We start from the raw sequence: 16,356 nt of genomic DNA on the forward strand, positions 1-16,356 counted from the left end.
CTGCCGAGAGTGGCCCTGTGTTCGTTCCACGACGTGTAGCTAAGGTAACGAACGGCCGAAAGGCCCATCTCTGCTCCACCGCCCAATGCGAGGCTCCCGAAGCAAGGGACGAACGGCTCGAATACATATACGACATACGATGCTCATATATGCCTTCGTTCTCCCTGTCAGAAATTACTCCGACCCAGCGCGGAAACATGACTGAAGAAATGTCACAAACCGGAAGGGTTGTCCAATCAGACAAAGGTATGATTCGCAGTCCAAGCCGTGAGCCTCACCACGCTGACTCCGTCTTAGTCTGGGCCAGTCTCATCACAAGCATGAGCTATCTCCCCGGGCTCCTCACCTTGCACCATTCCCTCGTCTCCTCAAACACAGTCTACCCCTTCATCGCCCTGCACACAGACTCCTTCCCCGAGGAGGGCCGCGCCGCCATCGCCGCGCGGGGCATCCCCCTCCACCAGGTCCCGCGCCTCCGCCCCGCAGGCACGAGAGACTACACGCGCGAGCCGCGGTTCGAAGACACCTGGACCAAACTAACCGTCTTCTCCCTCACCGCGTACACCCGCGTCGTCCTCCTCGACTGCGACATGCTCGTGCGCAGGAACATGGACGAGCTGATGACGCACCCGCCCCTGAACCCCGCCGCCAGCACCGCCGGCACAAAGGTCTTCGCCGCCGGCCACGCGTGCACCTGCAACCCGCTCAAAAAGCCCCACTACCCGCCGAGCTGGGTCCCGGCCAGCTGCCCGTTCACGGCGCACCACGCGGACCCCGCCGCGGCCCAGACCGACGAAGCGGACCGCGCCCCGCGGCCGCTCGGCCTGCTGAACAGCGGCCTCCTCGTCGTGGTCCCTTCCGCGGCGCACTACGGCGCGATAGCGGCGCGCGTCGAGAGCGCGCCTGCGGAGTGGGTGTTTCCCGACCAGGACCTGCTTGCGGATCTGTTTCGAGGGCGGTGGGTCGGGTTGCCGTATGTGTACAATGCGCTGAAGACGCTGCGGTGGCGCGGCGTGCACGACGTCATATGGAGAGATGAGGAAGTCAAGAACGTCCACTACATCCTCAGCCCCAAGCCCTGGGATTGTTGTGAAGACGATGGCGCATCGGGCCACGACGAGTCGCACCGGTGGTGGTGGGCGGCGGACGGGGAACGCAGGGCACGGGAGGAAGCCGATGGGATTGCGGACGGGTACTGATACAAGCGTGAAATAAGTCACATTGTTGCGCAGGCAATATACGACCACATGTCGTCGATCTAACTTTGTGATGTGCTTTTCACACTAGAGGAATGCCGCAAGATGTATCAGATGCAGCCCAAACAAAAGTCGGGCCCCATAATACTGCATGTTTGTGCACCACCAACTCTATCTCCTGTTCTTTCGGATGGAAATGGAGCGCGTGTGGAAGAATTACGGATCCTGTGCTTTGAGATTCAACCCTAGGATGGGTTTGGGCGATCTCATACTAGTACACCCCGGCCGCAAATGAGAGATCGTTAATGTGTGAAAACTAGAAATCCGGTGACTCGGCGGCGTCTGATTGTGTACAACAGACGAGATCAGCCTCGGCGGGCAAACGGTGCATCAGACGTCCCTGTTACTTGATGAGTGAGCCAATTGGTGGTGGTCAGAAGTGGTTAATAACTCTGCAGCCGGCAAGCCGCTGGAAGTGCTATTAACCTGATATTATGGTTGGTACCTTATCGAAGTAAAATAAACCCAGAACGTCCTTTGAGCGCATTACAGTGGTATCTTTGCCAAAGTCATCGATCCCATCCGCCTCCTCATTCCCCCTTCACTCCCCCCCTATTTTCATCGTAATCATCCTCCTAGACAATCATCGCGTAGATATTATATATAGCAAGTAAACGAATCGCGTCTTTAAACAGCGCTGGTACCCTTCTTCTCGGTCTCGTGAGTGACGTCCTCTGTCTCGATGGCGCCGTGGGGGCGGGCGACCTTGAGGTTTCCGGTGGCGATTTCGTTCTCGAGCTCGTCGAGGCGGGACTTCTTCTTGTGGGTCTTCCAGGCGGGGAGGCCGGAGTTGAAGACGTCGTCCATCTCCTCGAGGGTGAAGCCCTGTTTGAGCTGTTAGCGTCCAGTAGACCGAATTGCGAAAAGGAATACGAACCTTGGTCTCGGGAGCGAAGAAGGCAGTGTGGAGGAAGGCGCAGGCGTTAAAGGTGGCGAAGATGTAATACATCTTGTAGTTCTGTGCAGATGGGTTAGCATTCGTCTTCCGGGTAGCTTTTACTGTGAACTTACAATGTTCCACAACAGGGGCGGCACGGCAAACGCCAGGACCATGTTCCAGAACCAGTTAGTGGAGGTCGCAAGAGAGACGGCCTTGGCACGAATCTTGCTGGGGAAAATCTCGGCAGGGTAAGTCCATGAAACGGGACCCCAGGTGGTGGCGAACGTGGCAACGAAGAGGTACGAGCAGGAGACGACGGCGGCTGAGACGGAGTGGTTGTCGACAATGATCCAGGATACAGACTCGTTCTCGGTGGTGACCAGGTCGCCAACGTTGGCCTGGCCGTAGTACTGCTGCAGCGCGCCGGAGATGAACAGCCAGGTCATCATCATGAAAGCTCCGCCAACGAGAAGCGGACGACGGCCAATTCTGTCCATGAAGAGGATCGCCGGTAGGGTGAGGGCGACGTTGATGACGTATTGGATGGAGGCGGTCATGAGCGGGTTACCCATGTTGGCGCCTTGCATGATGTAGACGATATAGTCTATTGGAGGTCAGTTTCTCATCTTACTGTTTCGAAGCAGCGACTGTCAACTTACACATCATGATGTTCATTCCGCTCAATTGGGACCACATTTGGATGCTCATACCCAGGAGCACACGCTTGTACATGCGCGGGGCTACAAGCGCCTTGAAGCTGTTGATCTTCTCCTCGCGCTCGAAGCGGAGGGCCTCCTCAATCTCTTGGTACTGGGCAAGGACCTTGGGGTGGTTCACGTCGCCGTGTCCGTGAAGGCTCGCGAGAACTTTGATCGCCTCGTCCCAGCGGTCGTGAGCGGCGAGCCAACGAGGGCTGTAAGGGCAGAAAAAGAGACCAAAGAACAGGATGACGGCAGGCACCATTTGTACGCCCCAAGGAATGCGGAAAGCTGCGGTTGGCTGATCTGGGTCGTTGGGGCCTCCTCCGATACCCGAGGCAGCACCGTATTGGATGAAGTATTGAATGAGGATACCCCAAGTGATGGCCCACTGTTGCAAACTCACAACCTAAAGTAATATTAGCATGACAATGGTTGGAAGGAAAACCTCGTCAAGAACTTACGCGACCACTGTGAGTTCGTTAGCATGACTCTCCTGAAGTTCTCAGTGCTTTTGGGAGCTTACCGAATCTCCTTGGGAGCGATCTCTGACTGATACACAGGCACGATGGATGAGGCAATACCGACGCACATTCCAGCAATGACACGGCCGACGCAGAGCATAGCGACGTTGACGGAAGCGCACTGGAGAATGGCGCCAAGGACCCAGAGCAAGCAGGAGAATTGCAGCGCAATCTTTCTGGAGTACTTGTCGGCGATGAAGGAGGAGACGAGAGAGCCGACGAGGGAGCCGGCGGGCATGGCGGCGGTGATACCACCCTGGGCGTATTCCTTGGGGTCATTGAAGTATCGCTTGTATGCCTGGGTCCCGAGGACACCACTCATGGAGCTGATATCGAAGCCGAAGAGTCCGCCACCTGGACATGGTTAGAGCTGGCAGAAGTGAGAGCGAGGCTGGAGCGTACCAATGGCGGCAAAACCGCAAATGGCGTAGACGTTGGTAAACTTCCACATATTCACGGCCGCGCGTGGCGAGTCTGTGTGAGGTGTATCCAGTTGTGTTGTATTCGGAGTACCAGTCTGTGTTGGACAGGTTGCGGGATGTGTGATGAGATGGACTGGGTTGATGAAGGGAACCCTCGTGGCTTTCTTCCAGAGGGCTCGCAGGTGGGCGCGTCCGAAAGTTAAAGTAGCAGTCTGGAAGCAGGGCAGGGGAGGACAAGGCAGAGACGGGACGGTGCAGATGTCTCATGTAATGAGCTCCGAGTCACAAGCTGGAAAGGACGCGACCCCCGTCGCACCGGGATGCGGCGTCGACTGACATTGGACTGGACAGTCTCGGCAGAGGAGAAACCCCTGGGCGATGGATTGGACGGACCGAATGCAAAAGTTGGCGCATGGGATGGACAAGGTTGGTGTGGAGGATTGGCCGTCCCGTGGCATACGATCGGTCAAGGGTGGATGGACGCAGGCGCGGAGGAAGCGAGGGGGTGATGATCAATCCTTGGAGCCGGGCGAGGAGGTTCGAGAAGGATGGTCCAACATGGCGGGGAACAGCCAACACTGGCAGCGTGAGTCGTGGGGAATCAGGAGCTCCCGTCTCGTCACCTCTGATCCCCCAAAGTGCCATCCATTGATGATCCGGGGACTGGGATTGGGTGTGGGAGGCAAAGTGCGGAGAAGGGCAGCAGCGTCAGAGTCGCAAACCTAAGTGTGAGAGGAGCAGAGGGCTGGCGGTAAGGGGCTGCGAGTGGCCGAAGACATGGGACGATTGGCGATGGTGCCGCCAAGCAAGAACAGGGCCAAGGGCGTGAGCTTACAGCGACATTGCAGCGAGACGAAAAGCTCGGCCAGATCCAATGCCACACGGGCGGTGTTGGTTGCCTTGAACCGTGAGCCTTGGGGGCTGTTGGATCCTGAATGTCTCATGCTGTGCTCGTGTTGGTGGTGCTGCAAAGACGCGTACCGCCGTTCATCGTACGTACGGATCCATAGGATAGACAGCCTGGTCTGCCTTGTGTGGTCTGTCCAGTGTCGTTCGTCGTGGTCTGGCTGTTAGTGATGTCGCCAAAACAGTGAGCCCCGCAGAAAAGACAGTGGAGTGGAGACGTGGAGAGAGCTCAAGTCACCTCAGTCGGTGCAGTGGTGCAGTGCAGGCATTGGATCCTTCAGTGTTCAATGTCAGGTACGTACCTCTACAGACACCACGCCCACCCTCCATGATGCGACGGGCCAATCCTCACGGCCGCTTTTCCCCGCACCCGAAGGAAACGTGAACAGCCACAAAAAGAAGAGACAAGCTACCAATAAGGTCAAGCACCTAGTAAGGTAAGTTAAGGTAGGTAAGTCAAACCAAACGACCGCACAGACTGACTGACTGACTGACAGGCAGCTAGCTCTTTGGTAAATGATACCCGGACGGGAAAGACACGAGGAAAGACGCCGTCCAAGTTGCCCTGCTCTGCGGTGACAGGCCGGGCCAAAGACGGGCAGATGTCGTACCACCGTCGGCGTGTCCTTCCTTCGCCTTCGTTTCGCTGTGTCTTGTCCCGTGATCTGCAGAATTGGACAGAAGAGCCAGCCTCTTGGCAAAAACGCAGGAGTGCTCCACGCAAGGCTCCTGCTTCCCCGTCCCTTACCTCTCTCATCTTTGCGGGCATGTAACCATTCACTATTCCCACACTGTGACTCGACATTCCCCCTCCCCATTCGCTCCCTCCACAAGCCACCGGCCTCATCTTACATCCTCCCAAGACATCCCCCAAAGCGGTATCAACAGTAGGCGACCAGCGCCAGCCCGCTCCTCTGCCGCCGTTATGCCGCAGCTAATACTGCACATCAAACGCCCTCCTGCAAGCCACCCACCCGCTGTGCCGCGATCGAATCGAAGCCCTCCGCCCCGGCCAAGATCGCAAAACCTGTGCCGCAGACCGCACACCGCGCCCAATCCACCGAGAACACGACCGCGGCCATACCTCGTGACCCCTGTGCCACATGCTCGCAGAGGACAAATCCATCATTTCCTCACAAATCCAATGCCTGAGGGCAAGTCACCAAACATCTCATGCCACCACCCAAGGTATTGCACATAACGCATACATAAGATACCTCTCTGCTTGATGGAGCACATGCGGGGGAATGCCCCCCGAGCTCGACCGGGAGGCCCACAATCGCCTGCCTCCCGTCCTTGTTTTGCGGGCCATTTGTCGGACCACATCTCCGAGACGGGTCGTCCATACCATGTACATCAACCCAGGCTTTTCTTCTGAGATACCCATTGGCTGCCGTCGCTTCAGGCTCCATTACCTAAACTGACCCACTGAAAGCTCGCCTGCCTCCCGCACCTTGTATGGACCGCTTGCAAAGAAATCATTCAACCCGCCGCAACTGCCCATTCCCACGCTTTTCCGTGCAGAATTCATCTGGTCAACGGGGGAGAAAACTTTGCAACGACCTTCTTGGAGACCACCCCCTACCATCGCGCCGAACACGACGATTTTGCCCTGGCATCGGCCGAGGCACGCCGCAGGAGACCCGAAGTACGGCCCACCACCGGATGGCCCCCCATCACCAACCCGTCTGCTGGAGATCAACAAATCGACTACACTACTGCACCTCACGACCCCGACTCATTTCACAAAGTTCTTCTCGTCACCATGCGCGCGAAAAAACTGAAGACCTTCGCGGTGGCTTGTCCACGCTTCGGTGACCTACGCGCCCTCTCACGCTTGGAGGAATCCGCGCTGCAACGTTACCCCGAAGTCTGAGTTACGTGCTCCAAGTATCTCCGTCTTGGTCGCTATCAAGCTACAGGACATCCTCATTCCGTGCATTCTCGCGCCGATTCGGTGCGACGCCCATGCCCTGGCACGACAGGCCCTACCTCAAGCAACACGAAAGCGAGAAGCTTTCGACAATGTAACCCCCCGTCGGCCTGTCGCCGGGACCCCGATCTGTCAAATGCTGCCATGCACCCCCGCCAACGGTCCCAAGCAAACGGTCCATCTGCCTCGTCTCCATCTTGCTTGGTCAACTAGACGCAACCACTTCGACGTGATCTCGGCGCTGCTTCGCTCCGATTGCAGGCTCTGCGAACCTCCCCGCTTGCTGTCCCCTGGCTCCGCGGGGGAACCTGATGGTCAAGGGGCAGCCTCGCAGCTGCCTGACCAACGAAGCCAGCCAGAGAAAGCAGAGGTCGAAGACGTCCTGTCTGAGCTCGTTACCCCGACAAGCTCCCAGTCGGGAACTAGTGGCAGCGAACTCGGCGGACAAGGGACACCCGGCTCCCCCTCATGTCAGCACTCCTGTTGCTCGTCTCGGTTGCGGCTTGGCTGTCGTCAGCGCCATCCCAGGGCTGAGCGGCAAACAGTCTGCTCATTTCGCCTGCCCGTGAATAGCCTGCTAACAAGTTCTGCGACGTGATGGCACTGGTGCAGGGTTGGGTGTCTGGCAAAACGTGACTTGTCTCCATGTCGCAAGACTCATACGGGAAAGTCAAATACTCGACTGGCCTGATGGACAGCCAAATATCATGCCTGAGCCTCATCGCGACGGTCGTTCACTGCCGCTCAACTAGGTCTTCCATAGCCGCCCATTCATGTCATGCACCATACAACCCACTTGAGGTCCAGAGACCATTTCCTCTCCACATCCGTGCACAAGGCAGCAGAGTGCAGTGAGAAAAGCGGCGGCGCCCCGAAGGGACGCTGCCAGGTTTGCAAGTCATCACCGGACCGGATCCCCGTCGCCAGGGACCCAGGCCGCCTCATCGCGAAGAGCCCGCGCAAGCTTCCGAGGAAGCTGCGAGAACAGTCCTGTGAATCGTCAGCATGGGATGGGGAGCGCAGGCGGGTGGCGTTCTACCGCTCCCGCGATGGGAACCGGTAACGCTGCATCGGTTAGCTTTCTAATGTAGAATGTCCTTTCTTTGATTCAATGCCCACTAGGGCTGGCCCGTGCCGTGAAGAGTTGGCGGCCCGTACCAGGGGACGTAGAGAGACCCGGGCCTATAAAGTCAATCCATGCCGCCAACTTCCCCGTTATCATACAACTCGTTTCGTCAAAATGAAACTGCAAAAACCTCTGAAGGTCTCTAGCCCGGCGCTGATCGGTCGGGCTGAGGGTAACGGGGGTATCGATGAAAACAGCCGCCTCTCCTGACTCCATCTCCGTACTATTTTCTGTACGGAGGCCTTGTCCGTACCCCGTGTAAGCAACGCAGTGTGTATAGCAAATGTTCCTGTAGCCCGAGAAGTCCTCCCCACAACATTCGAAGAGGCCCGCCGAATTTGAACAACATCACATGTCGAACCATCGTTCATGTCTCTCGATCGTGCCATCATCTTCAGTCACTGGTCGTGAAGTCTGCGAAGGTGTGCGCGCTGGTTGCGGAACGATGAGTAATTGCCGGCGTAGATCGCCTCGAGGATACTGGTCGGCTGGCTGGCGCGGGAGCTAAGCTGCGACAGCTCCGCCATTCTCTTCTGTAGCCTCTGGTACGCGTAACGGAACTCTCCCAAGATGCGGCCGGCGTTGCTAGAGCCGCCCGAAATGTCGTTGGCAGGGTTGTTAGGGTCAATCACAGAGAGGCGGTCGCGATTCTTGTAGACGACATCGGGAACTTTGGTCTGATGGGGGTGTTAGACCCATGCTAATGCATCCGACGGGGGACGTACCTTGTGCATGTATCCGGGAGGGTTCAGACGGATAGCCGTGTTCGTATAGTCGAATCTGTTTCCGTAAAGATCGAAGAATTCCATGAGCATTTCACCAAGGTGATGCTCAGGGACGAGGTTTCGGCTTTGAACCTGGGGCATGAGCTGAAGCATGCTGACGACCATGCAAGTGACGGTGAAACTGCCGATGCCTCCGTTGACAGGCTCGTTGAGGCCACGCATGACGAGGAAGTGCTTGATCATGGTGACGAGGATAGGCATTGCCGGGTACTGTTCCTTCCACGCAGCAAATGTCTTGATGGCTTGGGGACCATCAAGACGGTCAAACGAGATGTCGACTCTCAAACCGGTTTGGGTGTCAATGTACTTGACCAAGGGCACCTTCGCGTGACCAATGAACTCCATGGTGCTGTAGTTGGAAATTCTACAGCTGGACAGGAACTTGCCAAAGTTTCTGAGGGGCTTCATACCAAAGAACTCCGAAGGACCGCCGTTGATCCAGCGCTTAGCACAGACAACCAAGTCCATGTCGGCCGTGGGAAGATACAAACCTGACATGAACGATCCGAACGGCTCGAGATCGTGGTCTCTGTAGTTGCGGCTTGTTCTCAAAGCCCTGCGAAGCTTTTCGACGAGTCGGCTGCGCATGGCATGCTCAAATTCACGAGGCCTGACCATTTCGTAGAAATCCACAACTTCCTTGTGCAGCCTGAGACGGGTCAGTACGGGGCTGTCGGGGTGGACTGTCAAACTCACCAAACGCTAATGTCCGACGATTTGGAATGGTCTGCCTTGATCCAGGGCGTAGGGTCCTCGTGCCTGGTGACTTGCCATTCGGGAAGTATGTCACCACCGACGGGCATCTTGTTCATCTTCCTCAGAGGGCCGTAGGTGGGTGGCTTGATCTGGTCATCGACAGTGCGCTTGCGCGAGCCAAGTGCGTCGTCGGCCACGACTGGCTTCGGAGGAAGGGCCGGTCGGTTGCTGTTGGGGTTGGAAGGTGCCGTAGAAGCGGCAGAAGCGTTGAAGTGACCGTTGGAGGCCTGATCGTGGCGGGGAGCAGTAGGCGGCTCTCTGAACACACCAGCGGCAGGCAGGGAAGGAGGGGGGGCAGGAGGAGCAGGAAGGGACGGCGGGGGCGGTGGAGGAGTTGGCGATTTGGAAGGAGGCAGAATGATTTCCTCCTCCTCGCCATCGTCGCCACCATCCATGTCAAAGGAAATGAACTCCTCGGCCTCGGTGCTCGCAGCAAGCTTGTCGGCAGCAGTGTCGTCGACGCGAGCTTTGCGAATCATCTTGACCATGTCCTTCTTCTTGCGCTCCTTGTCGGCGTCGGGCGGGGGGAGTGCGGTGTACGGATCTGGGTTGGACCACTTGGGCACGCTGTTGCCGCTTTCGTCGTTGTCGTCGCGGCGGACTCGCTTGTTGGAAGGCTCACCCGAGTCGTCGTCAGAGTTGTCCGAGATGTCCATGTCGGCCTCCTCGTCGTCCGAAAGCTCGTCTATGTCGCGATACTTGGCGCCGCCATCGGCGTCATTGACGAGATTCTCATCGACGCCGTCGCGGCGAGACTTCAGAAGCTCGCGCTCGGCGGGAATGATTTTCTGATATCCGCCACGACCTCTTCCATAGGGACCTCCGCGGCCGCGACCGCGACCGTTTCGTCGCGCGTTACCCTGACCAGGGCGGTAGGAGTCGCCGATGTCGCCCACGCCGGAGGGCTTGTCCATGCGGAAAGTGAAGTCGCCCTGAGGGGGTCGCGAGTCGGGTCTGTAGCCATCATAGCCACCGGATCTTCGACCTGTGTCGCCTCCTCTGTAAGAATCATAGTGGCCGGAGTGCCTCGGTGGTGATCGAGATCGGGAACGGCGGCGATACTCACGGTCCTCTGGCCAGGGATTGCGCCAGCTATCACCAGCCCCGGGAGGACCCTGGTGGCTTTGGCGGGAATCGTAGCGATCACGGCCATGGTTGCGATTGCTGTCGCGATTACCTCTCCGAGGTGGGTATGATGGTCTGTATGAGCTCATCGTGTACGCGTTGTGGTGTGGATACTGGTGTTGACGCGTTGAACTTTGAGCAACAGCACTCAGCACTGAAACAAATTTCGGGAGGGCGACGTCAAGATGGGACCCATTACGAGAATTCAGGTGCCCTAAGATAGCCGTATCGATAACACCACGTGACCATGACCGGCCTTATCTAAGGTGCGGTAGGTGTCTTATCTCAGGTGGGGTCGTGCGCAAAGCCTGTCACCGATCTTTGTCTTTCTGCTGGTGTCCGTTTTCAATTCTTCACAGGCAACACTGAAGAAGCAGGCAGGTGTAAACCCAGACAAAGGCTGGTTGCGCTCATGCGGAATTCACTAGAGCAAGGATCAGCCTGCAGACAGATATTACATGAACACTGACAGACAAAACTTGCTCCCCTCAGGGTGACTGCCAGGACACGAATAACTGGCTCTGTTTGCTTGAGTTCTCTGATCCTACAAGACCTCGGATGACCAAGATCTTTTGTTCGTCACTTGCCTACTTGGTATACAATTGGGTTCAAGGCTTCATTTGAGAAAAAGCGGGGAATATGGAAAAAACTATTCAAATCGAAAGCACCTCTGTCTACCTATTTATCCAAGTCCAGATCTTGCGCTCTTTTGACCCATCTACAGACCCTGCTCTACCTTAGAACACAACACCTCCGCCGTCAACCACCAGATCACTTCCGTTGAAATAGCTCCCTGCCTTTGAGCAAAGCATCACGACAACTCCGGCAACCTCTTCCGGCATGCCCATCCTGCCGGCTGGGTTCCTCTCTGCCCACATTCTTCTCGCCTCGGCCAGTCCCTCGCCCTCGTTCAGCACGGTGTCCATGTATCCCGGGCTGATGCTGTTCACGTTGATCCCGTAGCCGGCCCACTCGGCCGCCAGACTGCTCTTCAGCATCAACAACGCCCCCTTGCTCGTGTTGTATGCCGACTGCGGCTGCGGGTAATTGACCCGGTGCGCCGAGATACTCGCCGTGAACACGATTCTTCCGCCGCGCCCTTGCCGTACCATGATCCTCGCAGCGGCCTGCGCGCAGATGAATGCGCCCGTCGTGTTGATGTCCAAAATCTTCCGGAACTGCGCGGCGGGCATCTCCAGCGCATGCACGCAGCCCACGACACCTGCGAAGCACACCAGGTAATCGACCCCGCCCAGCGCCTCGGCAGCGCGCTCCATGGCCTTCCCGACGCCCTCTTCGTCCGTGACATCGACGGACAGGGCCTCGATCTTGGCGTCGGGGAAGGACTCGCGCAAGGACGCGATTGACTTGACTGCGTCTGCGGATGTGACGTTCAAGTCGAGGAGCATGAGGCCGGTGAGCCCGTGCTGGAGCATTGCCCGCACGACGGAGAGGGCGATGGCACCGGTGCCGCCCGTGACGACTGCTGTCCCGGGGAGGGCGAAGCGGGAGATGGCGTCGTCAGAGACGGATGCTGTGCGAGCTTTTGCGCCGGGAAGACCTTCCAGGCCGTTGGCAAGGGTCATGAAGGGGATTGCCCGCTTCGAGAGCTGGTCGCGGGGTGTGGGGTCGCCCATTGTGAGAGTGGGTTGATTGCAACAAGATCCCGCTAAATCAAGTGCCTTGGTGAAGCAGAGAAACGCGTGAGATGCAAAGCGAAGCCTTGAATGAAAGATCAAGCTGACGACAGGGTGAGGTTAAAATGCCGGGACGCTTCGGGGCGCTGGAAACCGGCCTCGATATGTCACTGTCATGCAAGGGGGTGACAGGATGCCGGAGACGGCGGGGTCGCGGAGGACAGTCGCCCGATGCGGGTCCGTGCTGCCGGCGGCGGGTTTCCGACGGCGGGGTCGTCCCATACGTCACGGCGCTGGGGTTGTTCAATTGAGTATCAGCATCTCTGTGGGTGAAAGAGCACTTTATTCTTTACTCGTGGTTTGCAGCTTGAAGCTCATCGAATGCCCATTCGAATGCTTCCTGCTCAGACTGTTGAGCCATACGCTCGGACGCTTGCGAAATCATCGTCCACCAAGTTGCAGTGTCCAGACTAGGGATTCTTTCAGCTTGCAACCAAAAGCAGATCTCTCATGTTTCGATGCTCCGCCTTCTCTTTCCCCAGCAGTTAATAACAGTACTCGTCTTGAGGTGGACTCGTTGCAATTTTGCATCGAATTCCTGAGGCCTGCCGCGTTTCGATCCAGCCGTTGAAATTCCATTCTTTGGATCTGTGACATATATCACTTCTCATGTAACCCTAGTGATACTTGAGAAGGTGGGACCGGAGTATCATAATGGTTCTACCCTTTTCAGCCATCTTTATCCTCATATTTTCCCAATCTTTGGGGCTTCTTTGGGGCTCCCAAATCAATGTCTAGACAGGCCCATGAGAAAGAAGGGCGACAGCTCAGACATAGCTTGGCTAGACAAGTCGTCACGGGCGCAAAGGCTACATTCTTTAAATATGACTGATAACCAGAATACGGACCTGACCAATCTTCAATAACGCAAGGGTTTTGGGCCTCGAAAAGTCTGCTCTTGGAAAGCGAGCCTTGAGGCTGGTGCGAACGATTCCTCCTGTGGCCGCGATTTGGTCAAGTCGACAAGCACCCAGGATTAAGCATCTCAGGATTCAACAGCTAATAAAGTCTAGAAGTTTGCTTGAAGTTGGCAAGACCTGGGTGTTGCTAGCAAAGAGTCCATCGTAAGCCGATATCCTACGTCTCAGATTCCCCCAATCAATCCGCAACTCTATTTTCGTTCTTCTAACTCCCGATAGACGGACGCTGCAAAGTGCGTGAGAAGAGACCTCGCTGTCGTGTAGGCTAAGGGCCCACATCCAGACCGCGTTTGTCACGTTTCGTCCATTTCATCGAGTAAAGCACACTGCGCGCATCATAACGAGTTACGGAAAGAGGGCGAATCCTCAGATCATTTGCACCTGACGAAGACTCCATGGGCAAACTTTCAAGTTTTTAGAACCCGGCTTTGTAACCTTGACGAGACAGCGATTGGAAATGCACACTGGTTTTTGACGTGGTTTCTATTAGTACCTACTCAAAGAACCTAATTATATCTTTCTCTTCTCCTATCGTGAATAGGTGTATCGAAAATACCTTAGTGTGTTCAAATTGCCGCAATAATCCCCGGCACACCCAGCTTCTCAATGTCTAGGGTCTATTGGTACGTTCGTATCGAATGTGTTGTCGCAGAGGAGCTGCAGATATTTCGGCGACGGCGGATCGGGGTCGAAACGTACGTGGAACCCCCGTTTCCAGCGTTGGTCCCAATCACTCATTGTCCAGTCTTTCCTGTCTTCAACTAGTTTCTCCACATCCCATATCTCGCCCATGTCGAAGTTGCACTTGACAATAGATTTACCCGCCACAATGTCTTGCACCGCTTGAGGGAAGCCTTCAAGAACGTGCCACTTGCTGTCCCTTGCCGTGTGGTGAGCCCATCCGTCTCGTCTCCTCGCAACCCACGACAGTGGAGGGAGAATCTGCCTTTCCAGAGATAGGTCGACTGCGGCTTGCCATGCAGCGTCGCGTTGTACGACTGTGCGGAAAATCTCTGAGCACTTTTGGTCTCCCTCGAAGGTTAACGTGAAGGCGCCAGGCGGCATTCCGGCGGGTTCGAGTTCCAGGGCTTCCAGGATCCAGACTGCCACAGGACGAGAGATCAAGTCCGCCCAAGCGCCATCGTTGAAATCGTATGGTTTTGCGTGCTGGGCTTGGCCATCGACCTGAGTCTGGAAGACTGTCCTCCACATACTGACGCGGCGTTCCACGCGAAGGCGCGGGTTTTCCTGGCAGTATGGAATAAGACCCAGGCCGTGCGCTTCAGGGAATGCAACAGCTGCTCGATCTTCGTTGAGAATGATTTTTCGTATGCTTAGCCGAGAGTCCCTACGCAAAGAGCATAAAAATCGTATAGCAGCAGCCGCAGCTGAGTAGTGATGTTTGACAAGCTTTTGATCGAACCCATCGTTAGGAGATCCCCATTTTTTTGAGATTTCTGCAGCAGTGAAGGGACACATATCGCGCAAATACCAACTAAGACTCTGCAATGTCGGGATCTCCCATGCATTAGGGTTGACGCTGACGATGCCTGCAAGCTCGGTCTCATGCCAGGGGAGCATCCCCCTTTCGAATTGACGGAACTCTTCCGGTTCGAATCGATCCTTATTCGCCAAAAGTAGTTGTAGCGCAGAACGAGCAAATTTGCGGAAGACGGACGGCGTCTCTCCACAGGTTCCAGGCCAGCCAATCTCTGGTCTCTCAATGATAGTTGGCATCATGTGGCTTGCACCATCCATAACGCGCCAGCCATTGGGCCTACGCTGAAGGAGTTCGACGTATGGGGCTAGCTTCGGTTCGATTTTCGAGATATCCCTCCATATGTCATTGGGGATGTCCAGAGTATCCGGGTAGATCTGATCGAGCTTGTAGCTTCGCCTCTGGCTGAGCGTTGTCAGGGCTATCCCGAAGCGACCAGCTACCTCGCGATGCTCCTGCTCACTAGGGCAGACTGCTCCGAAGTTCAGAATGTTCGATGAAAGTGCCAGTCCCCTGGTTTCATTTGCAATCTTCTTGCAAGTGAGCATGAACGCCAGGTCAATGCGCTTGCCGTCTGCACATCTCAGCCTGTTGCTGTTGAAGTCCAAGATGTAGCCGCCCTCAGACAAAACGCATTGAAGATAAATCAGGTCCCGAATCTCGCGCGGAATATCAAATATATGAACCATAACGATAGATGGTAGAGAAGTGTTGGGAAAGGATTTAGCGGAGATGAAAATGATGCAGTTGGTGGATGACAGGAGAGGTGAGAATTGGGGGCTAAGCTCGACTGAGGAAAGGCACTAAGCTTATATAGGATTGGGCGTCGGACACACATTGACTGTCCTGTTTCCGGCTGCAGCTGTACCTACAGTGGAGACGGCGCGAACTTTCCGACGTGGCCTGAATGGTCAGAAATCCTCAAGGTTACGCCCTCGCCCTCCAAACAAGGAGTCATTGGTCACAGCTATCTCCAGGGTGACTCACGGGCTCCGGCCAGGTCGTAAGCCAGACGCTCTACTCGACACTTACTCTCAATTTCTCACCGAGGTGCGGCCTGTGGATCTTGAGGCCAGGCAGGAAACATGGTTTGAGGCAAGACATCATTCACATACAGGAGGGAGGCATTTCTTAGCGGGTCAAACGCTTTTATTGAGTTTGTAGTTACGACGCAGCCCCCCCGCAAAAAGACTACGGCAAAATTCACCCTATACGCGGGCACAATTCTGGAAACACTATATGGGCACTTTGACCTGTGCCCTCTACCGGTTAAGGAAAACAGTACAGAAACCCCATACGTTCCTGCTGGCAGGCAAACCCTCTGAACATCACCTATAGTTCTAGTTAGACTCAGGTATACCAAGAAACAACGATCTTACCGCACAAAGTCGAACGCGCGCCCTGGCCGAATAGACCGGCGGAACAGCAACGGCGCCGGCCGCGCGGCGCGGGGCCGGCGGCGCCGCACGTAGCGGGGCCGATCACATCGGGGCCGAACAGGTTACTGAGGCTCTCATGGCCTGGCCTGGCAGAGATTAGCATACGCTCGTGACCGCGAATTAGCTGAAACCAACTGACGACAGCTTCGCTAAACCTTCCAGCGAGGTGCTGCGCTGACTCGGATCAGCACAGATCTAAGATACAGAAGGAACCTTGACTCACAACGCCACCACAAGAGAGATGACTCCTCAACCAAAGAGGTCGTCACAAGAGGTTCTCACAGCCAGAAGCATAAAAACTCTGCTGCTTAGAGAACACATTAGCAATGAGCAAAAAGCATGGGGATTAATGCAATACCTGCGGGCAGGGCCTTGTGCCCTTCCCTCTTCC

At 56.0% G+C, this 16,356-nt stretch overlaps 5 protein-coding genes across 5 annotated transcripts; 1 reads left to right on the plus strand and 4 right to left on the minus strand.

The window, feature by feature from the left end:
- Positions 1–209: 209 nt before the first annotated feature.
- GCG54_00015035 (uncharacterized protein) lies at positions 210–1,199 on the plus strand (the record flags this gene model as incomplete). The annotated part of the gene is made up of 2 exons (XM_045414852.1): positions 210–246; positions 298–1,199. 2 exons carry the CDS (start codon positions 210–212, stop codon positions 1,197–1,199), a joined length of 939 nt encoding a protein of 312 aa, XP_045260974.1.
- Positions 1,200–1,883: 684 nt separating this feature from the next.
- Positions 1,884–4,238, minus strand: GCG54_00015036 (MFS glucose transporter mfs1; the record flags this gene model as incomplete). Its single annotated transcript, XM_045414853.1, has 8 exons — positions 1,884–2,081; positions 2,134–2,214; positions 2,268–2,740; positions 2,796–3,243; positions 3,299–3,305; positions 3,361–3,712; positions 3,761–3,955; positions 4,067–4,238. 8 exons carry the CDS (start codon positions 4,236–4,238, stop codon positions 1,884–1,886), a joined length of 1,926 nt encoding a protein of 641 aa, XP_045260975.1.
- A 3,905-nt stretch (positions 4,239–8,143) lies between these two features.
- On the minus strand, positions 8,144–10,439 carry GCG54_00015037 (Poly(A) RNA polymerase protein 2; the record flags this gene model as incomplete). The annotated part of the gene is made up of 4 exons (XM_045414854.1): positions 8,144–8,422; positions 8,471–9,179; positions 9,227–10,218; positions 10,353–10,439. 4 exons carry the CDS (start codon positions 10,437–10,439, stop codon positions 8,144–8,146), a joined length of 2,067 nt encoding a protein of 688 aa, XP_045260976.1.
- Positions 10,440–11,148: 709 nt separating this feature from the next.
- Positions 11,149–12,048, minus strand: GCG54_00015038 (3-oxoacyl-[acyl-carrier-protein] reductase FabG; the record flags this gene model as incomplete). The annotated part of the gene is made up of 1 exon (XM_045414855.1): positions 11,149–12,048. The coding sequence occupies one exon, from the start codon at positions 12,046–12,048 to the stop codon at positions 11,149–11,151; it is 900 nt and encodes a 299-aa protein (XP_045260977.1).
- A 1,583-nt stretch (positions 12,049–13,631) lies between these two features.
- On the minus strand, positions 13,632–15,215 carry GCG54_00015039 (uncharacterized protein; the record flags this gene model as incomplete). Its single annotated transcript, XM_045414856.1, has 1 exon — positions 13,632–15,215. One exon carries the CDS (start codon positions 15,213–15,215, stop codon positions 13,632–13,634), a length of 1,584 nt encoding a protein of 527 aa, XP_045260978.1.
- Between the last annotated feature and the right edge of the window lie 1,141 nt (positions 15,216–16,356).

Source organism: Colletotrichum gloeosporioides (genome assembly GCF_011800055.1).
Source record: "Colletotrichum gloeosporioides strain Lc1 chromosome Unknown consensus_66, whole genome shotgun sequence".
NCBI lineage: Eukaryota > Fungi > Ascomycota > Sordariomycetes > Glomerellales > Glomerellaceae > Colletotrichum > Colletotrichum gloeosporioides.